General features: G+C 47.6%; 3 protein-coding genes across 4 annotated transcripts in view; 2 read left to right on the top strand and 1 right to left on the bottom strand.

Annotated features, from left to right (window-relative positions):
• Positions 1 to 18,486, top strand: part of ADAM19 (ADAM metallopeptidase domain 19) — a 36,287-nt gene extending 17,801 nt beyond the window's left edge. The window contains exons 9-23 of the mRNA XM_040603886.1: positions 819 to 985; positions 2,141 to 2,225; positions 2,473 to 2,612; positions 4,241 to 4,418; positions 5,093 to 5,182; positions 6,443 to 6,638; positions 6,968 to 7,076; positions 7,602 to 7,806; positions 8,373 to 8,453; positions 9,549 to 9,657; positions 9,761 to 9,896; positions 10,143 to 10,209; positions 10,745 to 10,954; positions 13,436 to 13,582; positions 14,365 to 18,486. Of these exons, the coding sequence (XP_040459820.1) occupies positions 819 to 985; positions 2,141 to 2,225; positions 2,473 to 2,612; positions 4,241 to 4,418; positions 5,093 to 5,182; positions 6,443 to 6,638; positions 6,968 to 7,076; positions 7,602 to 7,806; positions 8,373 to 8,453; positions 9,549 to 9,657; positions 9,761 to 9,896; positions 10,143 to 10,209; positions 10,745 to 10,954; positions 13,436 to 13,582; positions 14,365 to 14,388 (1,944 nt within the window). The 3' untranslated portion in view covers positions 14,389 to 18,486. The remainder of the gene's footprint in view (positions 1 to 818; positions 986 to 2,140; positions 2,226 to 2,472; positions 2,613 to 4,240; positions 4,419 to 5,092; positions 5,183 to 6,442; positions 6,639 to 6,967; positions 7,077 to 7,601; positions 7,807 to 8,372; positions 8,454 to 9,548; positions 9,658 to 9,760; positions 9,897 to 10,142; positions 10,210 to 10,744; positions 10,955 to 13,435; positions 13,583 to 14,364) is intronic.
• On the bottom strand, positions 16,513 to 26,316 carry NIPAL4 (NIPA like domain containing 4). 2 transcript variants are annotated; one of them, XM_040603888.1, is made up of 8 exons: positions 26,184 to 26,316; positions 24,714 to 24,962; positions 21,928 to 21,984; positions 20,800 to 20,890; positions 19,547 to 19,707; positions 18,874 to 19,457; positions 18,368 to 18,412; positions 16,513 to 16,978 (listed from the first exon to the last, which is right to left on the bottom strand). In XM_040603888.1, exons 1-7 carry the CDS (start codon positions 26,218 to 26,220, stop codon positions 18,401 to 18,403), a joined length of 1,191 nt encoding a protein of 396 aa, XP_040459822.1. In that variant the 5' UTR covers positions 26,221 to 26,316; the 3' UTR covers positions 16,513 to 16,978; positions 18,368 to 18,400. The 2 variants fall into 2 exon arrangements, with proteins under 2 accessions (XP_040459822.1, XP_040459821.1); XM_040603887.1 differs by lacking the exons at positions 16,513 to 16,978; positions 18,368 to 18,412 and having other exon boundaries at positions 18,741 to 19,457.
• FNDC9 (fibronectin type III domain containing 9) overlaps positions 21,991 to 27,706 on the top strand; it is a 34,454-nt gene continuing 28,738 nt past the window's right edge. The window contains exon 1 of the mRNA XM_040603890.1: positions 21,991 to 22,633. Within this exon, the coding sequence (XP_040459824.1) occupies positions 22,449 to 22,633 (185 nt within the window). The 5' untranslated portion in view covers positions 21,991 to 22,448. The remainder of the gene's footprint in view (positions 22,634 to 27,706) is intronic.

Here is a 27,706-nt window from a genome sequence, read left to right as displayed (position 1 = left end):
TGTGTGAAATGAGGAAAGCAAAGGTCGAATCACGAATTACAGGAATTAATTGCAACAGAGGAGGAATGTCATCTTGGGGGAGAGAATGATGTTTCAGCAGTGCTCCCCAGTGACTCGGGGAGTGGAGAGCATCTGCCAAACAATTCTGTTGTTGGACATCAGGGATGGGGTGGGAGAATCTCCGTTCCTTACCTTGGAGCTAGCATGAGCATCTCTGTGTTTTAATACATCTCTGTATTAACTGTGTCACCTAAATAACGTTTTTGGACAAGGGACTAAGTTATTCACTTCAAATTGTGGAAATCTTGGCAGGCAGGGCTGGAAGGAGCCTTCAGAGGTCGTCCTCGCAGTGGTACGCAACGCTGCTGAAGTAAACCTCATTACTTTTCAGTTCTCCCTTCATACTCCCCTTCTCCCCTTAAACTCCTTCCACCACTCCCCTGACCCCACTGCCAGACTTGTTCTGTTTGTACTTGACGTGGGCAGCAGATTATTTCCTTCCTCCTTTCAGGAATTTTGATATATCTAAAGATAGACATGGTGTCAGTCTCCAGTCATTGTTTCTGTAGATTATCTCTGTTATTGATTTCAAAATGAAAGTTCAGTGTCTCTAGTTCGGCTGAGTTTAGGTTTGTGGGTGGTGCACATTACTCTGCAGAGCTGTAGCACCAAGTTGCAGTGCACTTCCAGAGGGACCATTTTCTCTGGACAGGTGTATCTGTAGTAGCATTTAGCAGAGTTTATAGTCAGGATTTTAAACACAGTAAAATAAATTAATGGTGCTCATTTTTTCATCTCTTTTCATTCTTGTATCTTAGTTTTACAGATCCCTGAATATCCGGATTGCCTTGGTGGGGCTGGAGATCTGGAGCAATTGGAATAAATGTGATGTAACTGAGAATCCTTACTCCACCCTGAAGTCCTTTCTGGCCTGGAGTAGCAAGGAGCGGGTGCACAGAAAACACGATAATGCCCAACTAATCACGTAAGTTTACTTCTGAAATAACCTGACTCTGAGAGGTGGGGTGGGTGGGTGGGAGAGCAGTGTGCAAGATTATATTGTTCTAAGATTCAGAGTGGCAGGTTGACGTAGAAGCCACTCAGCCAGCACTGAGCTCTGGCACCCATCACTGGGAAAAGTGGAGGTTGCAGCTATGCAGCCCGCTCACTACACACGCACCAAAACGCATCAGCCTTATTGTGTGTCCCTATCACAAGCAACTGCACATGATCTGTCACAGCTGTGTGTAAAACTTCAAGAAAATCCGACCCATAAGCCAAACCTGTAAAGGGGAACTAAGCTCTTTGCGGAAGGCGTTCATTCCCAACTCATCCCGCTGAGGCACAGGGGACACGCTGAGGCACAGGGGACATGGTGCTGGAGGCTAGCTGATGGTCTGTGACTCATCCTGCTGACCTCGTTAGGGCCAGTAGCTATGGCCAGCAAATGCAGATGTCATTGGAAGAAAAATCTGCAGCAGCTCTTAGACCTCCTTACCGCCTCCACGGTAATTCATCTGCCAGTAAACAGGGGCAGTCAGAGGACTGAAGTGTAGAGATACAATGCCTTTTCCCCTGTTTTGTTTGTTTGGTTGGTTTTTTTCCCCCTTTAAAGTTACTGTATTTCATCTTCATCTGGTCATCTTCTGAGCACAATCTCCAGGGCTCTCTGTACCTGCTGGCAGAGACCGGGCAGAATTCTGACTCCCCAGGCAGGAGCTGAGCATGCCTGCATCTCAAAGGTGATATCTAGTACTCTGTCAAGTCCCTGAATCCCAAGCTGGCAAATATCAGATTTAAGGTGAATGAAGTCTTCACAAACAGTACCCAGTTAAGGATCCAGAAATAGTCTTTTTTGTGCTTGTTACAAAGCTCAGCAGGAGTACTTCTTGGCACCAGACCCATAAAAAAACTAGGATTGGCTGGTTGGCCCCTAAAACGACATAGTAGTGCAAGCAAAATAGGTCTTAAGGCTTTGTAGCTCTGCTATAATGTGCTGTACTTGGAGATACTACTAAAGAAAATGTATTCACCTGACGCTGTGTATACGTATAAAGCTGTGGACTGCAGGGCGCGTTTCTCTGCCTTGCCTTCTCCAGTGCCTCAGTGTCATTTCACGGTCTTTCTGGGTTGATTTTAGGGGTGTGCCTTTCCAAGGTACCACAGTAGGCTTGGCTCCTGTGATGGCCATGTGCTCTGAATTCCAGTCAGGAGGAGTAAACATGGTAAGTAATTTCTAATACCTAATATGACGTATCTTTCCCGCAGTGAATTCGCGGGATAGATGCCTCCTAAAGCCTTGGAAGAAAGTATTTCCTGTGAAGGCCTCTAACTTACCTGATTATAGACAGGAATACCTTCAGTAGATGTTTTCTACATGTAGTAATGAGAAGTACTGCTTACCCCATTGACTCAGAGGTGCACAGGACAGGCACAGGTGAAATGCTGACGTGCCTCTTTGATCTCGCACAGGATCACTCTGATAACGCCATTGGTGTGGCTGCTACCATTGCCCATGAGATGGGACACAATTTTGGCATGAATCATGATTCAGCTGGCTGCTGTACCACCCCTGCAGAAGAGGGAGGCTGCATCATGGCTTCTGCAACTGGGTGAGTTTGTCCTACAGGGTCTTGTGGAAATGCAAAGGGCTTCGTTACAAGACCCTTGGCGGCAGAACAGCTAGAAATGCAGACTGAAGGTGGGTCTGTTGCTGCCTGTTGGAGCCAGTGTGTTTGTAGAGAAAACGCTGCTGGCCAAACCCTGGCTCGTGTATCCGTAGCAATTTGCTAAATTCCCATCGAGCGTATTCCTGCTTGAGACTGGCTTTAGGTAATGTAGGGACCTGGCAGCATTTAGAAGTGGAACTCTAAACTGTCTGGTAAAAAGGAAAATGTTCCTAACTGCTGTCTTGAGAGACTGTCTCAGGACCCCTCTAACCCCTCATCTCTGAGTTTGTGCTTCCCACTGTGTACCACCAAACAATCCATCACCCCAAAGCAAGTTCAATGCATAAATGCACACATCCTTCTTCTGGACTGCCTGTTGCCAGCAGGTACAGAGAAACGAGGGGTGACCAGAACATATGTGACCTCGGTGTGCGGAGGTTTACATGGGTTTCACTCCTGTGTAGCACATGAGATGCATAGGTAGATAGTTGATAGGGTTTCTAAAGCATCTTGTGCAAAAGTAATGGGCGTTATAATACAGTAACAAGAGGAAAAAGGATTGTTTCAGGAAAGAACTGATTTTTATTAAAAGGCACAGCAATAGGGCTGTATTTCTATGTCAGGAGATGTGAAAACAGGTTGAATGTATGTTGTCTTAAGAATACTGCTTGGTTTCAGCAAGCCACAGAAAATCTGTGTTTGAAAGGGAAGAAATAGCTGTCTGTGAGAGAAAGGGAAGCAAGAGTGACTCTGGAAACCCACAGGGATTCCAGAGCTCCTTTTGGGTGAGGAACCACAACAGCTTCTATGTTTCAGTCACGTAAAAATGTCAGATGAGCCTATTCACTTAAAGCCACATTCCCTATTTCCTCAAGCATTCCTTCTTGGGGTTTAGCAGGTTTTAACAAAACTTTTTCCATAGATATCATCTTTTATGTGCACGATTTTTTCCAAATAAGGAAAAACACTTAGGTGAGGAGTGAAGACGTAGTGGCATGCAAGTAGAACATGCAACACAAACGCACACATACACAGTCATATCTAGAGTGCATAGGTCCTGGCATTGCAGCAACAGAAATAAATAATCAATTTAACAGAAAATATTCCTATCTTTTGCAATGAGGCAGTAGATAGGAAAAAGGAAATATTATTTTTAACAGTTAGATTCACAAGCAGTTTTTTACAGTCTGAGTGCTGGATTCTCGGGTTTGTTCGACCAATTAGGAATAAACCACAGCTTCGGTACTGAGCAGGTAAGGACAGCCGTGCTTGTCCGCTATCAAAGCCAAATCTAACTCAACATGTTTTGTTTCAATAAAGTTTATTTTTTAAGGCCATTATATTACCAGACAGTCTTGCAGTGCAATCACACCTTCTCTTCAACTGTAATCCAGATGGATCTGATTTTGAACAGGCACAGAAAGTCATGATCTGCATTACCACAGTTTCATAGATTTCAGAGAGAGACCCGAGTCCTTTGCCACTTGTCAGGATTTGCATGCGTGCATTTTGGGTGCTCTAAACCATTGCCCAGATCTGTCTTGATGTTTTTCTACACTGTCTATATGCAGGCATCCATTCCCCAAGGTGTTCAACCAGTGCAATAGAAAAGAGCTGGAGAAGTATCTGCAGTCTGGCGGAGGGATGTGTCTCTCCAATATGCCAGATACCAAAAAAATGTATGGTGGGAAGAAATGTGGAAATGGCTACTTGGAAGAAGGGGAGGAGTGTGACTGTGGAGAGGTGGAGGTAACGATTGTTCAGATTCAACTGTCTGGGGTTTGGTGGGACACAGTGATTTCATTATGTATTTTGCATATACAGTTATGTGATATGTAAACAGCTTTTGTTTGTGCAGGAGATATGCATACCTGCCCTGTGCGTACTGTATATGCAATGTAAATCAAGGTTGTAAAGTGTCATGTCTAACTAAATTCACAGCCTGTAGTACAATGCATCCCAGAACTCAGGGATGCTGTAATCCATGGCTGAAGAGAGGCGAAGAAAATTTCATTTAAAAAAGAAAAATCGATCTTAGGTGTTGCAGTTTCATATATAAGTTCACTTTATCTACGGCTCCATTCCTGGTAAGGATGTGGCTTCTCTTAGCACTGCACCTCACTTCTCAAATCCATTTTCACTGGTAAGACAAAAGGGAGCTGGAACCAGCAGCCCAGACTCACCTGATGTAATGAGCACAACCTGTAGTATCCAGTCAGTCCAACAGAGGATACAGTTATGCAGTACGGTGCTTCAGCACGTGCTGGGGATCACGAACATACTGTGGAAGGAAGGCTGTGACTTTGCATGTAATTTGTCCTGTACGAGAACAGATTCGCGTCAGCCTCACACTTTGATGCTCTGGCATGTTCTTGTCTTGAACGTCTGTGTTGTAAGCTCTTCTGCATCTCACCGTCTTCCAGGAATGCAATAACCCCTGCTGCGACGCCAGCACCTGCTCCCTGAAGCTGGGTGCCGAATGTGCCCATGGCAGATGCTGTCACCAGTGCAAGGTGGGATCTCTGGATTTTCCTAAGAGAGGGGAGGGAATAACGGTGGCAGAAGTGTGAGGCTGAAAAATGGAGGGGAAAGGGGAGCAAGCGCAGCCACACATGGGAGTTCAGCTCCTCACCTGCAAGAAACATGGTCTGATTTGTAGGTACAACAGCTACGAGTGCAATCAAACTTGCTTCTAGCTGATTTAATTGACTCCTGTGATAACTTAAGACGAGCTGTGAATGCTGCTGGAATGAAGTCATGCTGCCTCTCTTAAACACCTAGGGATGGGGTGAATCAGAATAAGTCTTTCCCTCCTTTGGCTCTAGAAGAAATCTAGACAGAGCTCTTAGAGCAATCGTTTTCTCTGGGGATTGATTAGGCTGGATTCTACCTTTGCTCTGAACCCTTTTTTCTGGGATGCAGTTGAATTCCTTTAGCCCAGGTACTTGCTGAAGGAATGCTAGCAAAGAGGACTGTAAATGTGTGACCACTATCATTTTAAATCTCAGCTTTCCTTATAGAAGCTGGTTAAAATATGTTTCTAACTGTGGCGCTAAAGATCTCAAGCTTTGACAACAAATTAGCTCAGAAATGAACATAGGCAAACCTTTCCCTTAAGCTCATTTTTGTGTTTGTGCATTGACTATGTGTCCTACTGACTGATCCTGAGCACGTGGGAAATAATTTTCCAGGAATCTACCTAGACTCACTCCTTTCACAAGAGACTTCAAAACACCTCCTAGATGTAACTGTGTATGACCTTCCATTCTTCATGTCCATGGTGGACAAAGATGAGAATGAACTGGATAAACTCGTAAGCAAGGGAGACGTAAGCTACCCATTAGCAAAATGACTTCAGCCGAATTGACAGGCAAACACTGAAACAGATGTCCCAGACGGGGGGGGGGGTGGGGGGGGGTTTGAGAACAGATTACACAAACATCTGTTAGAAATGGTTTAGGTAAATCAGATCCTACCCTAGGGTAGAGGGAGATGGATCGGTGTCCCCTTGAGATCTCGCAGCCGTATTTTCTGTGCATGATCTCATCGCTACCTAGGGAAGGGATCTAGTCATTAATCTGATTCTATACTCATCCAGTTAATGAAGTTACAGAGTCATTTGGATCACTGCTGACCTCAAAAAAACGGAGACAAGGTGGATGAAGAGACACATGCAAGGTCTTTTTCTTATCTACAGGGAGACATTGTGCAGACATGGAACCGCAAAGGAGCCAAGCAATAATTCATTTTTTCCCCGCTTTTTATCTTTTTAGCTGATGTCTCCGGGAACTCTCTGCAGGGAAAGGTCAGGACTCTGTGACCTCCCAGAATACTGCACTGGCGAGTCACCGTTTTGCCCCCAAAACTCTTACCAAATTGATGGGTCTTCCTGCGATGGAGGAAAGGCTTATTGCTACAGCGGCATGTGTCTCACGTACAAAGAGCAGTGCTTGCAGCTGTGGGGTCCTGGTAAGGACACTGCTTGCAATGAAATACATTGTCCTTTGGATAGGCAATATTATGTGGCATCCTACTATTATTCACCCTGTGTAAGGCAGTAGTACCTTTCATACCCATTTGTGAAGGATGCAGGATGCAACTTAAATTACTCAGTTGTGACACTGTTATCAGTGGTGAAGTATGAGGAGCCTTTTCTCCTGCCTTGCTCACTTGAGCAAAAATGGTAGATTTTCCCATCCTCAAACCATCCCAGAAAAAGAACAACTGAGCGGTTGGTGTGAGGTGAGATGGGCTGCCAGACTCCACAGGAATCGGCCATGTGAGTCTTTTCCACGCAGGAGCCAGGCCAGCACCAGACGCTTGCTTCGAGAAGGTTAACGCGGCTGGAGACATCTACGGGAACTGTGGGAAGGACATCTACGGCAACTACAGGAAGTGTGAGATGAGGTAGAAAGCAGTGTGGCAGCCAAGAGTTGCTCACTGGAGAAGATGTTTTTATATATTAGAAAACTGTGGGCCAGTAGATAGAACTGATCCATGCTTTGGGTCCCCTCCCCGCCTCTACCTCCTGGGAAACCAGCTGCATCCTTGTCAGACTTAGAGCCCTTACGACTGAAGCTTTAAGTTTACAGTTTTCCCTGCCTTTTGCATTTTAAAACATCTCGTTGATATTTTTTCAAAGCAACAGAAGAGGGGATTCTCAAATCTGTAAATTAAATGTAGCTTTTTAACTGAGACAAAACCTCCTTAATCTAATCTGTATTGTTGAGGCTGGCCTACCCCTGGGGACAGTGACACGGTGCCATCAGTGCCCATCAGATGCTGTTGCTTGGGCTGGCGCTCGGGAGGTGCTTGCTCTTTTGCCATTGAACAATGATTCAATGTTGCTGTTTTAATTTACGTGTAGTGCTGATGCCTGCAAAATGTTCAGCAAGCCAGAAATAATCACTTTAGCCTTTCCTTTGAAATCAGAGATGCTAAATGTGGGAAGATCCAGTGCCAGAGCTCTGCTTCCAAACCCCTGCAGTCCAATGCGGTGGCCATAGACACAACTATCCGCATGCAGAGGACGGAGCTGAGGTGCCGAGGGACCCATGTGTACAGATCTGAGAATGAAGAAAAGGAGATGTTGGATCCTGGCTTGGTGTTGACGGGAACAAAATGTGGGAGCCATCATGTAGGTATAGTCCTGCCTGTAATGGCTTGGGGGAGGTTCAGGGTATTGCTTTTCCATCCAGAAAGTGCTTTGTTGTTATCAAGCTATTAATTTCTTATGACTCATGCCTTTCTAGGAGATTTTAATGTTTGATAGAAAAATAATTTCTTAGAGGCTTCTGAGAAGCAATGGAAGAATACATACCACAGGTGATACTTGAAGCCTTTGCTAGATGAAGTCCAGGGCCAGTGCTAAGCCTGGGACTCACTAGTTGATTGAGGTTGTCTTGCTTCAATTAGAAATTAAGACACCTGAGAGCTCCTTCAGAGACCTGCCACATGGGCACGGCAAAGTCATCAACTTCTGAGCTCCCACTCCTCTCTCTGATGCGCGTTAGCTGGGATTTGGGGTAGTGATGGAATGTTTCCTTGGGAGCCAGGTTGTCCTTATGGTCTGTTGTTCTGCCCAGGGTATCACTTGTATTGCCAAGGTGTCTGGGACCCCTCAAGTCACAAAATGACACGAGGCAGTAATGTGGTGCATAACCCAAAGAGCTAATGCTGAGTTTCTGGATCCTTTTTCTGCAGGTTTGCTTTGAGGGACGCTGCCAGAACACATCCATCATCTTTGATTCTGAAAGCTGCAGCAAGAAGTGCCACGGGCATGGAGTAGGTGCCTTCCTTTTCATCTCCATTTCAGACTGAAGCAGGATGGGCTGCCATTCATCTGTAGATGGTTGTTCAGCTCAGTTCTGGTACCACGCTTAGGTTCGCTCCGCACTTCAGCTTCTTCGTTATTAATTTGCACATTCCTTTCATGTTTGATGCATTTTTCTGGTCTGTGAGCGTCCCTTTGACATAGGATTTAAAGAGGTCTACAGGAGGGATATGAATTGCGATGAATGAAAACCAGGAAGGGGTAATCTTACAGAAAAAATCTTTCGGGCCCAGTTTAGACTGAATAAAAAAAAAAAATCAGAGGGAAAAACATAGGAAAAAGTCATGTTTAGAACAGTTTATCCCGAACTGTCTTCTGCTGTGCCCCAGAAATGGAAAGAAAAGGCTGTTGAGAATTTTTTACACTTTTGCTGATGTTTCCGGCACAAAACATCAGCATCTCTCCATCCCCACAGCCCATTTAAGCAACGGGGAGGAGCAACAAATACAGCAGCGTGCAGCAGTGCCTGCCTTCTTGAGCAGCCTGGGAGGCCCCGTGATGTACCTGACAAGGAGAGGGACTCGCCCTGCTTTTTCCTTCCCAGTCTGCTTCGTTTCTTACAATCCGTGAAGTTGTGGGAAGTGTCAGCTATTCCACAGAATTAAATGAAATGCTACAGTTAGCACAGGACATCCCTAATCAGAGAGATGAGCCTCCCCTCCAGCAGCTGCTTAGTTGATAAAACAAATAGCAATGGGCCAAGCAATAAACCTAAACAGTAAGAAATTTTCACTGAATGGAGGACTAGCTCCTTCAGATTAGAGATAAGAACAAGGGAAAGGCATTTCTAAATGCTGCTTTTTTCCTACATTCAGATTAGTGGCACTTCAGCAGAAGAACCCTTGTCTTTTGGAGAAAGGGAGAATTTCTAAGGAAATAAAAGGCACTTTCACTCCCTGAAAAGAAAACGTTTCCAGGCACTTAACTCCCTGTTTATGCCAATGAGAGTTTCTTCCGTAGGGTCTTATCCAGCAAGGGCTTAATTATTTTTAGCTTGCAAATTCTGTAGTAGCTGGCACTGAAGTCTCTGGGTCTTCCCGCTTCAGGTCTGCAATAACAACAAGAACTGCCACTGCAACCAGGGGTGGGCCCCCCCATTTTGCAACAAGCAGGGAAGGGGAGGAAGCTTGGACAGTGGTCCCCCCATGCCCGAAGGTGAGTGGGACCAGCTCTGCTATGGTGGCACTTCAGAAGGACTCGAGTTAGATTGGGAGCAGGGAGTTTTCCATTTATCTAACTCTACTTTCTTGCCCTCCAGGCCCTTCAGCAGTTGTGATAACTCTTGCAATCCTGGCTCCTGTTCTCCTTCTCATTGGAATGATGTTTTTATTCTATTATCTGAAATGCTGGAATAGATTTGCCATCTGTTCTCTAAAGAAGACCCCGCAGTTCAGGTAAATGGTCAGTGCTGTGCTTTGTCCGCTTGCATCCAGCCCTTTTCAGTGTCAGGACAGAAAAGCAATTATAAAGGCTGTGACTAAATGGGTTTGTTGGTATAGTCAGTATTCGCTTCTCTCTTTTTTTTTTTTTTTTTTTTTTTTTTTTACTTCAGTTCAAATATAATGGAAAATACAGTGAAGAAGAAGGAAAAGAACTTATCAAAGAAATAACACTTATCCTTTTCTTTCTCTCATTGTCAGCAACACCTCTGGAAGCGGGCACGCAAACCCTGCCTTCAAGCTGAAAACCCCCCAGGAGCAGAGGAAGGTATGGGCAAAGTCACCTTCCACCTCACTGGGCAGAGATCCAAATGCCCAAAAGTGTGGGATGTGGTTCCTCTGATGCGACAGTTAGGGAACGGTTTTATCAAAGGATGGGAAAAAAATAGACAGACATCACCCATGGCTGAAAGTTTCTAGTAATTTCCTTAAAGGCAGGAGCTGAGATTTGACCAAGCCTGTGTGGCTGCTTGTCTCTCCTGATAGATCCTCTTCTGTCACATCCCCCTCTCAAAACTGCAGAAATTGCAAACCCTGGGTTTATTTGCAGGTGTTGCTTATAACGCTAATGCCTGAGTTACTCTGTTCTCTTGATTCCCATTCCTGCCTCGTGATCCCAAATTGTCCCAGTCTATCTAATTAATGCCTCCTAGACCGATACAACACATACCTGTGTTGCAGGCCATATTTTCTACTGTGTGGCTCACAGACCTCATGTAGATCCTCAAAAGCATAGCAGAGAGTAAAAAGGTGATTTGAAGTGGAAATACCTAACTCTGGGGATCTGTGGGTCTTCTGCACAGGTGATTGGCTTCCCTGAAATCCCATCAAAACCTTCTCCCCAGCAAGGGCCAGGGCTCCGACTCCACACGCAGCAGCCATCCAGCTTCTCCACTGGCTGCGGCGTGGGGCAGCCCGCTGGGCAGGCACAGCCGGCGTTTCCGAAGGACGTTTCCCGGCGGACACCCCCGAGCAGGCCAGCTCCTCCTGCTCCCAAACCCCCCGTCTCTCAGGTACAGGGTCAAGATGTGGTTTGATGGGAGGTTTGTTCTGAGCGAAGGCTGGTGCAGCCTCTCTAACCCTGGGGGGGTTGTAGGAGGTACCGTGCTCGCTAGAACGTGCTCCAGCTCGCCGCAGGACAGTTACTGGTGGCCCTCCGTGCTTTGTCGTGTGGCTAACACTGACCGTGCTGGATGCTAGCACACTTAATTCCTGTTAATTCAGGTCTCTTGATACCTCTGATGTGGAGCTGAAGTCAGGTAATGTGGATCACAAAGCAGCATTCACTTTACCAAGGTCCTCTAAACATTTTTTTAGCTGCAAATCAAATAGATAATCTGCCAGGAACAAAAGGACTGGACAGATTTTTCCCTAATCAAACCTAGCATAGCTCCTCTTACCATTTGCATGTGTTTTATCTCCTGGAAACAAGCCCTTCTGAGATTATCAATCAGTGATAAATCTGAGGTTCAGTACTGAGGACATTCCTTGGGATGATCTCCCAGGTATCTTGCATTTGGCTGTTCCTGCACTAACACCTTGGGAGCCTCAGACAAACTTTCATGTGGAGCAGAAATGGGACCTTTAAGCATGTTGCATAGGAAACATTAGACTTAACCCAGACTGACCCCGTCTTCTGTGAGCATCCTAGCAGTGAGGTTATTTTGGGGGTTATAAGGAAAGGGCATTGATATACTTCTTTTATTGGCAATTTTGTTTTAAGCTTACTACAGACCCCACATTCTTACGGGAAAGATGGCAAATCACTCAGACTGACCTAAAACCATTTAACCAAAATATTTCCATACTACTTTATTGGGTTAGGGCCAGAAGAGAAGCAAAGGGCTCAGTTACAGGAGATAGCAGGAGACTGGATCCCTGGCAGTCTCTCCTTGAAGGATATAGAGGAAAACAAACCCAAAATATTTTAGTGAATGGGGTTTGTTTCTAGCTCCATTGTTCCTGTGAACAGCCAGCACTTCAGCAGGAAAGAAAACTAAAACAAAAGCAGGAAGCTGACTGTAGTCAGTAAGGAATAGGTATCCTTCCCAGCTGGTTGTTGACAAGTTCCCCACAATCTCCATTGTGTTCCCTCCCCAATGCGTCCAGTCCCTTTTTATCTCAGTCAGACCTACTAGATGGAACACTTTTCCTAGGATTTCCAAAAGAAACCTTGCCATCTCTGTTGCAGGAAAGCCACAAATGTAGAAGGTACAGAGGAAATAATTGATTTTGCTATTTGCTAGTGTCAGTGTCCTTCCTAGACGTTTGCAGTATCTGCTAGATTTGCTCTCTTGCTGTTCCTATAGGAGCTTTTTGGACCCGGTGGTCGGTGGGATTTAGTCTGTGTTGTCCTTCCTGGAGTCACAGGGCAAGGTCCTTGGAGAGCAATAGATCCCCAAGCATTGGCTGGTGCAGCCATCGAGCATCACATTTATGCACGGTCCCAGGAGACTGCAGGGTTTTTGGGTGCCCTCCAAGTTGTAAGTGCAGCTGTGTTTATTAAATCAACACCTGTAAGCCAGCGACAGCACAGAGGCTAAGCAACAACAGGCAGTTAGGTCTTATGTGGGTGATGTCTCCCCACGGACATGGTTTACACTGATACTCATTATATGAATGGAAAATATAATGCTCCGAGTATCCTATGAGGGACAGCTGTGCGCACAAACAAAGCAATAACTGATTGTGTAGGTGGGTGCAGGGCTGCGTGTGTGTGTGTGGGCACACGTATATACACGTGTAGAGGGTTTACAGGCATTGTATGGGCAGTCGTATAGCGAGCGTATGCATGTGAAACTTGCTTCCAACCTTAGGTGCATCGATAATGTGGCTAATTAAAAGGCTCTGGAACATAGTTTCCCTATTACTTGCAAAAGTCAAGGCTTGAAACTTCTGGATCCTCTAGCAGCCAGGGTATGACATGCTTTCAGCCTGCAGCTTCATTTAGGGGACTGAGCAAGGTAACCCTGTCACCCTGTTTGGCTGTCCTCTGTTGGAAACCAGCTGCAGAGCAGCCTCAGACCATCTGATCTTCATGACACTTGATAGGGGAAAACTCGTGCATGTTGAAAACGGCTAATCACCTGCATAAGACAATAAGCCCTAGTGGCTTCAGAGAGGGGTCTCTGCAAGCATGATTTTACCCCCATTCCTTCAGCCCTTTGTCTCAGGCAGGGATGCTACAGGCTGAGTTGTGATGGAGACTCCTGCCCTATCTGTAAGGGTTCTCCTGTTCTTCATCATGCAGCCATTAGATTGTAATAATCCCTGGGGTTAACTCCATATCAGAGGCCTCAAGGTGGGCAGCTCCATACGTAGTCTGCTGCCTCAGACCTACAAAAAAACCCAAAACCAAACCCAAGAGGTCCAAAGGACCTGTGGCCATACCAGAAGAAGTTCTGGCCATGTAAAGTGAATGCAAATGTGATCTCTGTTTTCAGGCTAGGTGTATGTCCAGGCTGAGAATTCAAAACTCTTTCTTTCTTGCCTAGGATATTTCTAGGCCTCGGCCACCCCAAAGAGCTTTGCCAGCGAATCCTGTCCCAGGCAGAACCAGAGCCTGGCTGGGGAACAGCCCCACCATCTCGCTGCCTTCTGCACACACCAGGACCCCAGGACGACTCCGGCCAACGGCGGAGGTAGGCGCTGAGCGCGGTGAAGGGAAGCACAGCAGTGTCCCCTCAACACTGGGGAATGAAGGTGCTCTGGAGGGAGCAACCTTGAGATCATCCTGCAAAACATCTGCACGCACAGCCCTGGTGGGTGGAAATGGAGAAGCTGTTGGGCTGGGTGTCTTTATTGCAGGGGTCTCTGTTTTCACCTGTTCCTTGTCAAGTGTTTGGGTTAAGCAAAACAGTTAATTCAACCCTCCATGTCCCTGAGCTCTTCCTCAGATGAGCCGTTTGTGTGAGCGGGGCTGAGCAACAGGCGGTCAAGGTGTGTGTGACCCAGAATGGTCAGTGATGAGCTGCAAAACAGGAAGGTCCACACAAGACTTGAAGACCCCAGTAAGGAACAGAAATTCTCTCTAGCCGTGGCTAAGGAGGTGCTTTCTCTGCAGGGAGTGTTCCCCAAAATTGTCCTGAATAAGGACAGTTAATAAGGGGCTCCTAGTTACTGAGTTCAGCTCCGTGCAAACTGGACCCCTTAACACACACCACCTCCATGCCACACACCGCAGGCGTTGTCTCCAGCCTGCAATAACATCCTTGAGGCTAGCTGGGAAAAACAGAGAAAGCTGCTTCACTGTGCCCCTGGTGGGAGAGCTTCCTATGCCATGCTTTCAGATGTGGATGCATGTGAACAGACAGGCTTCCCCTGGCTGGCTGGAACATCAGCTCCAGGAGAGGGAAGAGGGCAGCATCTGCTCTTTCATCAGTGCTCACTCTTCTCTCTTTTCCCCATTTTCCATCTCACCCAGAATACCGGTGTCAGGAGAGCCTGAGCAGCAAACATCTTGAAAATGGGACAGCTGGACTCCAGTGGGCACTCATGAAGCAGTCTGCTCCTGGCTGGCTCTCACCTTCACAGGGGACTGGATCACCTTCATCACCCAGAAAAACATTTATGACCGCAGAGAGTGTCTCAGTTCCTCTCCTCTAGCATCACCTCTTTCCTCTGTGACTCAAGCTGCAGTCAGGCTTGGCAGGAGTGTCCCCAGGAACTGTGCTGGTACCTGCCAAGCTGAACTCAGCCCTCTCTGCTGATAGCCTTTTTCATATAGGGACGACTTGTTTATATGGTATTTAAATATTATTGTGCAATATCCAATGCAGGAACAGGGTGATGGGGGTTTCACGTGGTTTTGATCAATTATTTAAGTGTTACCAGGCAGAACAAGCTGTAAGTGCAGGTGCTGGCCCTGATGGGCTTTCATGTAAGACCTGTTGGCTTCCTCAGCCCATCCATGCAGCCGCAGGAGCATACGTTGGTGCTATACAGAAACCACTGCCTCTTGGGAGTGCAGGAGGCAGCCATCGATAACTTTCTTCAGCTTATTCTCAGTTTACAGTGGGTGGCAAGTGGGGCCACAACAGGGAGCAAACCAGGGAAATATTCTGGTTAAAATAATTTGTGGGTCACTATGGATTTTGATTAGCTTTGGTGTAGTAGATTAATTCTTTTCCCCATATTAGGCATTTCAGCAAGAGCGTTCCAGCACTTGCTTGTCTTGCTTCAGTGCTGTAAGACCCAAAAGCATCCCCAGCATGGCCCATCCGCTCTGATCTGTGTCACTGGGACACAGTTAAGGTACGACAGGGAAACTCCCTGGCCAAGATACAGAACAAACGGCCAGAAGGAAGTTCAGCAAAAGCCAGTGCTGAAACCTTCTCTCTGGCACACGGTACCATGGATCAGTAGACACTTTTGCACATCTTCTCAGGCTTTGGTCTGTGCTGAGCAGTAATTCAGCATGGGCTGCTTGTTCCCCATACCAGTGAGAAACCTTACCTTAAAATTGCCCAGGTGGTAAAACAGCAGAAATATTAATGCAACACATGGTGCTTTTGTAGGGCAGCTCACTTACTCCAGGTTTTTCCTCCAGGACACGGATGGAGAGAGTTACCTGTGTGCACTTTAAGCAGCTGATGGTTCTGACCTTGAGGACCCTCCCTTATGAATTTGGGGGTTTTTCTCCTAATAGTTTGGGGTTTTTAATGTTTTTTCTCAGGATTTTACATTAAGTCCTTGTTATGCCAAATATTTTCTTTCTTTTTTTTTTTTTTTGTTTCCCTTCTTGAAATGATTTCCTAGAAGATCACAGAGAATTCTGGAACTATGGTTACAACAGTTCTGTTGTGCCTGATTTATTATGGACAAATCCTCAAGCAGCATGATTGCTGCTGCACGTGTGAGAAACTATTATTGGCATAAAAAAGTTTTTTCTGATGGTTCTCTTTCTCTAAGCTCTACTAATTGAAAAAAAAGCAGATAAGCCCTAAGGACTCATCAAATTTCTAGTTATATGTAGCAGTGTATCTATAGGATGACTTAAACCACATTAGTTTTCACAACTTTACTACCTCTTTCTCCGCAAGGAAACAGTACACAGGGTCTGTCTTGAATTTCTGCTTGGTTATTTCTTATCCTGATCATTTTGGACCTTTTCTTACCTTCTATATGCCTCGAAAACAAGCCAACCTGCAACACTTCTCTCTGAAATAAGGGATGGCAAGTGAAAGACATCAGCTTTCTAACCTTTACATGTCTTTTTCTATAGCTGGGGGGTATTACATTTAAACAACATGTATTTAAACAGCCCCCAAATTTGTTGTCTCTTGGGATGGAGCTAATGTGGCTATGGAATAGCATGTGCTACTGCTCACAGGTGGAGCAGTAAGCTGGGTACAGTCTCTAAGTACACTGTGGTAGGATAGATTCAACCACAAAAACTTGATCTTATATCTGAGCCAGCAGCATACTTCTGCTACAGCCCCTGATCTTTATCAAATGGCCACCAAAATATCAGTAAAAATAGTTTCACTGCATTCTATGTGAGCACGGCATCAAGCTTTTAAAAAAATGCCCCTGGACACACAGAGCTCGGAACAACCAGACATGCCCACACTCTCATGGAAAACTTTATTGCTGAAATATCATAAAACCTCCAAAAGGTAGTTTTAAGTAAGCAGTTTTAAATTTTCATGTGTACAAGTTGAGTGAATGAAAATAGGGGAACTGCAGGAGGAGTAAAAGATGGTAAAACCTGACTTTTTGAAAGATAATGTTACTTGGGAGAATGTATACCAAAATACGTCTCACTTTCTCCTGTGTCCACAAATTAATGGTTTACAATAATGCTCTCTATGCATCTATGCAAATACTTGAAGAATGCAATTCATTGTGCCTTTTGCCTAGTTTTAATAAATTTGTCAGTTGTCATTAACGAATATTCTGTCACTGTGTGCTACTTCATTACCTCGGTTCAAATCTTCACTTTATATGTAGCGTTTGTCCGGAGATGGCAGGACAGCTGGAGGAACGGCTTTTATGAAATGCAGTAAGGAAAGATGAGTCCCGGTTACAAGCTTTTCCTAAAATAAAATGCATAAAGCATTACAGCAATTAGGATGCCAAAACCGAAGCTCGAGTGAGTCAATTGGATTATTTTCTGCTACCAAAGGAGGGCACTGCTGGTTTACTCTCTGCCCCAGATGCTTGCCCTGCTCTGCTCTCCTTCAGCCCTTACCTTTCAAGGGCTACAAAACCGCTAAAAACTTTCAGATCCACCTGCAAGCATTTGGATTATTTTTTTTTAGAAAAAGCCTTTATTTCGCTTTCCACATTCCAAAAGAAAGTACTGAAACGTTATTAAAATAAGAGAGTGCATATTCCTTCCCCCCCTGTAACCCCAGGCTGCATTTGCTCAGTGATGCTCAGCCCCAGGTATAACCAGGTCAGCATCTCAGACAGCATCAGTACGTGCTGTGGTCCAGGGCTGACCGAGGCAGCTTGGCAAAGCCAGCTCAGGCTTCACCACTCCCTGTTTGGGGTTTGCCGTGAGCAAATGAGCTCCAGGCTCCCTGTGCTGCAAGGCCCAGCAGCAAGATGGGAGAAACTTTTAATAGTGGTAATACCTTCCTTTTTCACCTTCCAGCTCAAAATGTTAGTTCTCCCATCCCTTCATCCTCACCACCGATACAAATCCAAGGGGGTTTTGAAGGTGAGCTGTGAGCAAGAATCCAGGTAACATCCACACTACATTAAGATTGATGAACAGGAATGCTCTGGGATAAACTGCATCCCTACAGCTCTGCAGGGCATCACCCACTCACACCTGTTTGGCTTTTAGCATGTAGTTCATAACTTCCTCTGAACAACAACCACAAAAAAACCTTTTGGGCTTAAATGACAGCAGAACAGGTCACAGGGCTCAAAGAGGTCAAGACATTTCCAAAGAAAAAAATACTTAGAATTTACGTTCAGCTTGAAAGACCAAGTAGCTGTATTTCCACAGACCACAAAAAGCCTTTGAAGATGGTGGCAGTGTTTCTCCTGACATAGGGTTTACCCTGCCAGAGCACCCCAGCCTGAGCAGGGGCTGCCCCTTGCTAGGATGAGGTCTGGATCAGGTCCAACAGCTTCACCAACCACATCAACATGGCCTGGGCACCACAGCTGCTAAGGAAAAAAACCCCAAAGAAACGGAAACCCCACATCAAACCAATTAACACTGTGCTCCAGAGAAACTCCTGCACCTCACAAAACCCAAAAGCTGAAGAAGATTTCTCTGCCACAGTCCTGTAAAAACACTTCATGGCTTGGGTCCTGCCACTGAGTCTAAATGAGCGCCTACTCCAAAATTCACCATGTTCCGCCCGCGTCCACCTATATTCTTGTCTCATATTTGCAGAGCAAGTAATTAAACATGGATGAGCAGAGTCTGAATAGCAGGCGTGCACCATTCAGTCCTTGTCTCTCACCTCCGTTTGAGATACTGGTGTGTATTTGAGAGTTCATGCGATGGTCTAGAAAGAAGAAGAAGAAAAAAAAAAAAAAAAAGACAAAAAACACTGATCAATGACTCAACCAGGGTCTGGAACTAAACACATCAATGGCCACCCGCGGGAAGGAGTGCAAGAGTAAACTTTAGCCCTGCCAAGAATAAGAGACGGGAAGGGGCCTCAGAGAGGAGCTCTGTCCCAGGAGTATCTATTTCAAGAGGACTTTCATTTTCAGTGGCTGCATGTATTAAAGGCCAGTGAGGATTAAACATACCACTTGCTGCCACACCATGACAAACATCCAGTCCCAAAGCCCAGAGAAAGACTTGGCTTGACTCTACCAAGCTCTGGATAAGACACTGCTGGTTTTATTTTCTGCTTTTCCTTTTTTAAGTTGCCCACTAGCATCTGGGATATAGACATCAACCCATTCACCCCACCTCCAGACCCTCGCGTATAACAAGCTAAGTGTAGATCATGAATACTTTGGGTTTATCCTCTGGGCCGATGCTGGAGTTGTCCACCTCTATCAGGATGTTCTTGTCATCTCGGGTGACCGGTGCTTGCTGTCCACTCTGGAGGACTTGTGGCAGATTCTCTAAACTGACATCTATGTCTTTGAAGGCATGGAGTAAAAACACCCCCAAAATGATGGTGAGGAAGCCACAAACTGTCCCAATGATGTCAACGACGGTCATGGTGACCCACTCTTTAAACAGGATGATGGAAGTTGCGATGACGATGGTGGTGAACAGCACATAGTAGATGGGAAACACCAAAGAGGTGTTGAAAATGTCTAGGGACTTATTGAGGTAGTTAATTTGTGTAGTGATGGATGCCACCAGCGTTATGACTAGGATCCACGTCAATGGGTGCTGCAGCACCGGCCGGCCAGCAAAGAAGCCCTTGATGGCAATACCCAGGCCCTTGACTGAGGACACGGAGAAGGCACCAATAACGGAGCAGATGGTGAGGTAGATGAGGATGTTTTTCTGGCCGTAACGGGGTGCGAGGTAGAAGATCAGGAGTAAGCAAAGAGCCAAGAGGACTGCAGCATAAGCGAGGAAACCTGGAAGAGGGAGCAGAGTAACTCAAAACTGAGCGGTGGGCAGCATGTGCCGCCCAGCCCTGAGAGAGAAAACACAACCTGCTGTGTACCTGGCTCTTTCAGCTTGGAAGACATCTCATCCAGAGTGGTGACCTCCTCATCCTCTGGCGCATGTATCACCATCACGGTGCTGCCCACGAGGCTCAGCATGCAGCCCAGCTTTCCCAGCAGGTTGAGCCGTTCTCCAAGCAAATATGAAGACAGGATGGCACTGCACGGGACAGAAAAAAAACAGCTGGGGATTTAAAGTCCTTTAAAGAAGGAACAGCAGCTAAAATAAGGTAAAGAATGCCTTCATGTGATACCAGGACACAAATCTGGAGTAAATTTGTTAGATTCCAGTGTGTTAATACACAAGCACAACACATCTACTGACAGCTGAACCCACACAGATGCAGGTGTGATCTATAGATCACAGCTCATGTATCAGCAAGATAAAAAAGTGCTGAATGTGTTAGCACATCCTCAGAAGTATTTTCAGGGTCAACAGATTCTCTCATGAGCTGTTGGGCATTATGAAGTCTTTAGCGCCCAAGAAAATTATTTCAAGGACCAGTGTAACAGAGACAACAACAAAAGAGTTACATTAATTTTAACTAAATCATCAGAACTATCAAACCCCAGAGAAACCCTGAAGGTACTGGGGCTACAGTTATATCTGCAAAATATCTATTTGTCATGCATAAAAATTTGAGGCAAGACACCAAAGCAGTCCTTACTCTCAGCAGGCTCATGCATTTCACAGTAACAGTCCCTATATAACACCTTCGGTACCTCGACTTTTGATATGAATCACCTTTTTAAAAATAAAGAAATAACATTTCAGCCCTTTTGGCAATAGGCAGAAGTACAAAAGCACAACATCAGACCACCCTAAAAGCCTAGAAAATAAAAGGCAAAGGAAAAACAGTTTAAAAAAAAAAAACCTGGTATTTTTGACCCTTTGAGATTTTTAGTATTGATCACTAGAAGAACAAAACAAAACAAAACAAGCAACCTTGAATTGGCTAAAAAGCTGGAATAAGGAAGGCAGTAACACTGATATTTGCAATAATTGAACCTGAAGTGTACATAGCTGCTATCCACAAGCAGCATTTCCAGAAGGGCACGCTACTTAATTCAGTAGTTTCCAAACGATCCCCCAAAGGGACAACAAATATTAGAGCACCTTTTTGGAAAACACAGAGACATTTTTTCCTGTAGGCAGAATAAATCATATTAGCATCACTTCAAGTCTTTCTATCTTACAAGACAAACAGGCAAACAAAAAAAGCAAATTGCAAACTAGAGACACATAAATCACCTTATGAGCACGCTCAGGGCCCCCAGAGGTGTGACGATAGTTGCAGGAGCAAAGGCATAGGCAGCAAAGTTGGCAGCTTCCCCTCCACCCACTAAACAAACACAAGAAAAATAAATACCAGTGAGATACAGTACACTTTTTGTGTTTTCTCTTGTGGGCTTGTAAACTAGTAAGATGTCAGTTAAGAGTGGGTTTTATTATGGGGGTTTTATGCTGCTGCTAAGCAGGGCCAGGTAGTGGGTGGGAATTTCTCCATTACAGATTAATGCAAGGAGAGAGGCATCCCTGGAGCCCTGCACCCACACAGAGGAGGGCTGGGGGTGCCAGGGCTTGGCCATGTCACAGTTGACCCATATTAACTCATTAAGCCCCCAGAGCCCAGCCAGGCAGCTGCAGTACATCTGGGTGATTAACCAGGGAGGGGGCGGGCAGCTGTGGGAGTCCCAGCACAAGGAGGCTGCTCCTCACCTACTACCAGGAGTGTCCCCCTGGGGCTGTGGTGTCCTTGTCCCTCACAGGGAGTACTGTGTGCTTGCTCGTGGGTTGTGCAGGAGCGGCAAGGGTGGTGCGAGGTGGGGGCACCTTGAGCTGCTGCAGCAGTGGGAACCAGAAAACGCTGCTCTGACCCGCCCCCCCCCTCGTGAAATCTGCTGCTCTCTGCACAGCTACGAGTCCAATTTGAGAAGATACCAGTGTTGCATGTTTTAAGGCTTGCTCTAAAGGAAAGCAAGTTTTGCTCAAGAGAGGAGCTGCTACCAACACCTCCTTGTTATCTCCCCTGCGCTGTAACCTTTCTCGGGGCCCCCAGGCACACACGGGAGGCTGTTTGCCCTGTGCCTGGTACGCAGGCAGACCAGCCAGCTGCTTTATTAAAACCTGGCTTTCCATGCTTTTGATCCGGTAAAACTGAGCTAGCGAGTCCTACCAGCCCTGCAGGAGGATGGTAAGGGAGATCCCGTGCGGCTCAGCTCGCTGCTGCTGCTGTTCTCCTGGAGGTACCTCTGCTGAGGATGGGGAACTCACCAGAAAAAAGGCTTTAAGCCGCAAGATGCTGGGCTCATTCCTCACCTCATTCACAGGGACAGACCCTGGAAATGCTGAAAACCCAGAGAAACAGCTTCTACTTACTGGTTAATAAGCCAGCCCACCAGAGCCAGTCCTTTAGGTAGCCATGGCCTCCATCTCCTGGGGAAGTAAAGCACACAGGTATGCAGGAGTCAACAACTGTGTTCCGCAGAGCAAGGGATGGGAAACATCCCTTTGGGGAGGGATAAATTGCAAGGGGAAGAGTGTGACAAAGAAAAAGGTCTGGAAGGACAGAATACGAAGGACAGAATACGCAGACATGCCATCCTACGTGGAAGCTAAGTCAAGGGATTAGCGGGAGCTGGCACTGAGGGGTGGGCAACGCAAGGACAGTAAAAGCCGTGGTTTAACCCCAGGGTGGCAATGGGAATGGCACCCATTGCCCCAAAGCCATAGAGGTTATTGGCCTGGGGTGCAGCCTGCCCCACTGCAGCAGGGAGCCTGGGCATGACCTTCGGCCCCGGCGGCTGTGGTCATCCTCATGATTCAGGGGGCACCGGCCCCTAAACTCAGCGATAAACACCCCAGCTGAGCAACCACAGACCGGTCATGCCTTGTCCTGCATGTTCCCTCTGTGGTGCTCCTGGAGCAGAGGGACCAAGGATGGCAAGGGGTGCTCTGTTCTGGGTGCCCCCCACCCAAAGGCTGCTCCGGGGGATGCTGCCAGCCACCACCCTGCCTGCGGGGAGCTCGAGCTGCACCTCACATCACACCAGGTCGCTGTGGAGCCTCGCGCACGGGCACTAAGGTGAGGCAGTGAGTTTTTCCAAACCCAGCTCAAGTGGGGGTTATAGCTATGAAGGATGAAGGGGGAAAAACTGGTTGGTTGCTCCGTGCAGGCACATGGTGCCACAGTGTGTGTTGCTGTGCAGCCATGGTGAAGGCCCCCTGCATCCTGTTCCCGAAATTATCTGCTCCTCTTGTACGCTGCTTTGTATCATAGTTGTAGTGCGGGGCCTCAGCCTGAACTGCCATAAATCCTGATGTTAATTTTATGTGAAACAGTCACTATGTGATGAAGCATTTCTGATGAAAAATGATCCCTGACTTTGGAACAACTGAATGAAAGAAAACTTGCATATAAATGAGGAAGCATGGATGTACTGTGTTGGGAACTAATGCATCTCTGGTCTCAACCCACAAGCTGTTAGATGTAAGGAGCCTGAGCCTGCTGACATTGTGAACCCTGATTTTGCTGGGTCGGAGCGAGCCCATGGTTTTGAGAAGCCTGACCTGACCGGAGCTGTCAGTAACAGCAGCGTTTGACCTGCCTGGGAGAAAAGGGATGTGCTCAGATAGCAGGGGTGAAACACTGGGACTGAAAGATTTAAGGGTGAGAGAGAAAAAAGGGGATCAAAGAGGCAGACAGGAAGAGGTTAGGACAAAATATTTTGCTAGAATTCAGCCTCTTCTGGTTCCTCAACAAATTCACAAATGCTGAAGTTCAAATGTTATGCTTTGGTATTCCCTAGAAATTGCTGGTTTATTTGGTTTTGGTTTGGGTTTGTTTTATTTTTTTAGCTTGGTTGGTTTTTTTTCTCAAGAACTCTTTTTGTCTGCTGCAGTTTTCTGTCAATAATCTCTAATTCCTAATTAAACATCCTGAAAAATAGGGAGGGGTTTGCTCTTGTTTTACTCACTTGGCTCTGTGGGAGGGCTTAAAGGAGGAGAGAGACCTCTTCTACAGTTGAAATGATACTGATATTGCATTGTGCAAATATAATGCCAAAACCCAAACTCATGCAGCTCAGCCCTTACATGTGGGCAGCCTAATGGCAGAGGATGGGGACAGACTTGAGACTGGCCTGCAGCTCGGGTGCTGTTGGTAACTTTGCTGGCGGACTCTGCTTCATCATTCTATGCCTCTGTGTCCCCATATGGGGGACACAGTAAAACGAGGACAGTGATATTTACTTCCTTTGTAAAACGATTTAAGAAACATTCCTAGACCAGAGCTGGGAAGCAGTAGTATTTTAATTAGCATTATTTTGTTTTGTAGTTATGCAAGTAGGTCACCTGCCAGGTAGGACTTAGGCTGCTGCTAGAGCACATGTTTGCTGATGGGATGCGTCCAATCCAATGGGAGGCTGTGCTCCTCCACCATTTCCCATCCATAATATATACGTGCACATAAACACACACCTCGTCTTAAGAGCTTGGTGCTGGGGAAAAGTTGTCTGCACATTGTTGAGCAACAGACTTGAGCAGTATCCTTTCTGAAAACCACAAGCAGAGTTCACACAGATCACAGGTGTGCAGTCCTGCATTAATAAATGGCTTTTGCTAATGCAATTAAAGTGCACGGGGCCACATCCTTGTCTCAATGACTCGATGCCTAGTGCATCAATAAGAGTCAGAGTGGGGTCATGGAGCTGTGCTGTTCTGCTCCGGTCTGCAGCATGGTGATGACTTGCACCTTTGTGCAAAGGGGTCCGTTTCAAAGAGCTTTAAACAATCTGCTTCCTCCTGGCCTCACACTTTCCCATGTAAGAGCTGTGATGGGCATGTGTTGTTCTTGTGGTGGGTGCACGTCTGATCACACAGGGCATGTGACTTGCTAGTTGTGGTGCAGGACAGGGGAACGCTTTTAGCTGAGCCCTTCCAGTGCAGAGCTCTGTAAATTAGCTCCTGAGCTCCAGCACAGCAGTGCTCTCTGGGTCTTGCAGGCAAAAATGCATCCACAAAAGGTTTTATTTACCTTGCTGATGGCAGGCTGACATGTGTACCCAGAGGTGTTCCCTTGCCTTATCAGTGCTGGAGTTTGGATGATGCATGTGGTTCTGGGAACAGGTAGACCTCCTCCCTCCTGCCCCCCACAAAAGCCTTACCTGCCCTGGTGCCTCCCTTCTCCACCAGCCGTAGCAGTCCCTTCTTCTTGAGGATGACACTGCTTCCGATGAGGAAGCTGGAGAAGACAGCCAAGCCCAGGCCAATGTAGAATCCATAACTGCTTTCCAGCCGAGTTACCCAGAAGTTATCCAAAGTCCCATTGTCATGGCCGGAGTCGGCTGGGTCAGCATCACTGATCACTCGGCACACGACCCGGTGGGAAAGGCATGAAAGGGTGATCAGAGACCCTGTGAGACCACCGTGGAGATAAAACAGCGAATTACTGGTAAGACTATCCACAGTGCCTCTGTTGGCCTTTGGAAGCATTCAGATGTCCCCCTGAACAGTCACCCATGCTTTCACCCTAAAAGCAAGTACCCACCAGCTCTCAAACACTCGGGACACTTCTTTCCTCACGTGTGGAAAGGGCAAGGTGGAAGGGGTGAAAGCAGGCACGCTTTGCAGCTGCTAACACCGAAAGTGCTAACAGCGAAAGCACAGACCCCCTGTGCCTCCAGCCAAAGAGTGTTGCTCTGAGTGGGTGGGAAAAGCACGGAATTTCTTCCTACCCTCCTGCTCCTACCACACCCAGCACATCTTTCTATCGCAATCTTCAGTCTGAGTGTAGCAAGGACAGTGTGACTGTGTCCGTGGGGAACAGAACCGCCAGCTGGAGCGTCACAAAAGTCCCTTTGTACTACAAGACTTTAATTTTCTGCCTGAACTCAGGTAGGAATCACAGAGCGAGTCTTTGCGTCTCTGCAGGCGGGGGTATGCGATGGCGAAACTGGTCACAGTTCTGGCAGCAGCCGGAGTGTGGATCCTACATTTTTCCTGAGCCAAGAGTTTGGCTTGGATCTTCCGCATACACCCCCCCAGCACCTGTAGCTGAGGGTTTGGATGCAAACTAGATCCCAACTTTGGGATCTAGATCTAATGGAAACTAGATCTTTTGGAAACTAGATCTAATGGAAAAAATTCCAGTGACTTTCTAGACGAGTTTCCAAAGGTCCTTTAATAGGCTTCTTTTCTAATGGAAAAACATCCTTGGCTGTGGAAGTATTTCCTGGGGAACAGGGGGGCATCTCGCCTCCTCGGCTGGGTAAAAGTCTCCACAATGTGGTACTGGGTGCAAGCACAAGGCAGTGGGATGGGGTGATTACCGACTGGATTAGGCAATCTTGAAAGGAAAAAAAAAAGTAAAAAACCCAGCTCCTCTGTGCCCGCTGTAAGGCCGACAGGCTGTGCGGGGCTTGTGGATAAAGCGCTTTTCCCGTTCCTGGAGGCACCTCAAAAAACAGGAGAAGAAGCCCCAGAGCCAGAGAGCAAGCGAGCGGTGGCACGGAACGGCCCCGCAGCCGGGGGGGGGCAGCGGGCCGAGCCTCGAGCCCCGCTCCCCGGGCCCCCCCGCTCCCCCCTGCCCCCCACCCCGCTCCCCGGCCCCCCCCGCTCCCCCCGCCTGCACCCACCGTTGCTGCAGCTGCCGTTGGCCGCCGGCGGCTCCATCGCCTCCCCCCGCGCACGGCTCAGAGCATCCCGGCGCCCAGGGCAGGAGCCGCTGCTGGCGGGACTGGGCAGGGCCGGGCTGCCAGCACACCTGCCCGCCCCCCTCCCCCTCCCCCTCCCCCTCCCCCTCCCCCTCCCCCTCCCCCTCCCCCTCCCTCTCCCTCTCCTCCTCCTCCCCCTCCCTCTCCCCCTCCCGCCTCTCCCTCCTCCCTCTCCCTCTTCCCCTCCCTCCTCCTTCTCCTCCTCCTTCTCCTCCTCCTCCTCCTCCTCCCCCCCTCCTCCCCCCCCCTCCTCCTCCCCCCCTCCTCCTCCCCCCCTCCTCCTCCCCCTCCCCCCCCCCCCCCCTCCTCCTCCCCCCCCCTCCTCTCCCCCCTCCCCTGCGCGCTGCCCCGCGCGAGCCGTGCGCCCCGGCTGCGCAGCCCCGGCGGCTGGAGGCGCAGGGGAGGGGGCCGCGGTGGCAGCAGCGGGTGGGCTCGGCAGCCTTTGCAGGGATGTGGGACGAGGCTCCCCAGCCTCAGCCCAGGCAGGGGTTTCTCCACCGGAGTGTGTTTTTCTCCTTGCAGTGGGTGGGAGGAGGCGCTGGGGAAGCAGGAGGCTGGGGCTGCGCTTCTGGTTAGCGGGGCATGAGCTGTGGACTTCACAGGTGTGCAGGCTGTGGTGGCACAGAGATTCAAAGTAAATGAGAAATTAAATGCAATACTCCTGAAGATACCTCCTCCTACATAAAGAGCCTGTAACCGCACTTAATATCGCAGGGAAACTTTTCGGAAAGCGCCCTGCTGCTTCACGCGGTGGTGGTTATTCTCTGCGTGGTACTGTGGCTGTGTGCAGTAGGTTGTAGGACTGAAGGACAAGTTTGGGGGGCTGAGAAACAGGTAGAGGTCTGGGGAAGATGGATGTATCCCAATGGAAGTTCTGTGGTGGGTGTGGGGTTCCCTGCCTGTGTACTTGGTGGGCAAAGGCACGTTCTCTGCTGGAGGTCAGGCCACATTTCCCTAATGGACCTTCCTGACTTCGGAGTTGTAGTGGGAAAGGCTCCTAAGCTCAGGCAAAGGTGCATTTGAAAAAGAAGTATTAATTTAACAAAGAAGGTGAGTGTGTAATGACAATGTGCTGTAAAACATTGTGCAAAACGAGATCAGAGAGCCAGGACACAACTTCAGCAGCCGCAGCAGCTGTGATTTAAGACACAGCTGCCTCCGTGCTGAATCCCAGCCCTGAGAAAGTCAGCTCCAGCCCATGGGCTCCTCCATCACTTAAATTCGTTTTACACCCTTTTATTTTGTGACTATTTAGTTGGCAGGCCTCACTGATCATGGTTCAGCCCCCACTATAGAGCAGGGGCTTAACTCCCCCGTCAGCTCTGTCCCCCTGCCGCGGAAGCCTCTCTTGCCAATATTAGTGTGTGAATGTTTCGGAGGGTGTTGCACGCCAGTGGGTTTTGCCTTCATCCCCACCCTCCTCTGCTGACATCCTCCCTTCCTGT

Source organism: Falco naumanni, chromosome 8 (assembly GCF_017639655.2).
Source record: "Falco naumanni isolate bFalNau1 chromosome 8, bFalNau1.pat, whole genome shotgun sequence".
Taxonomy (NCBI): Eukaryota; Metazoa; Chordata; class Aves; order Falconiformes; family Falconidae; genus Falco; species Falco naumanni.
This window is presented reverse-complemented; position numbering and strand designations above follow the sequence as displayed.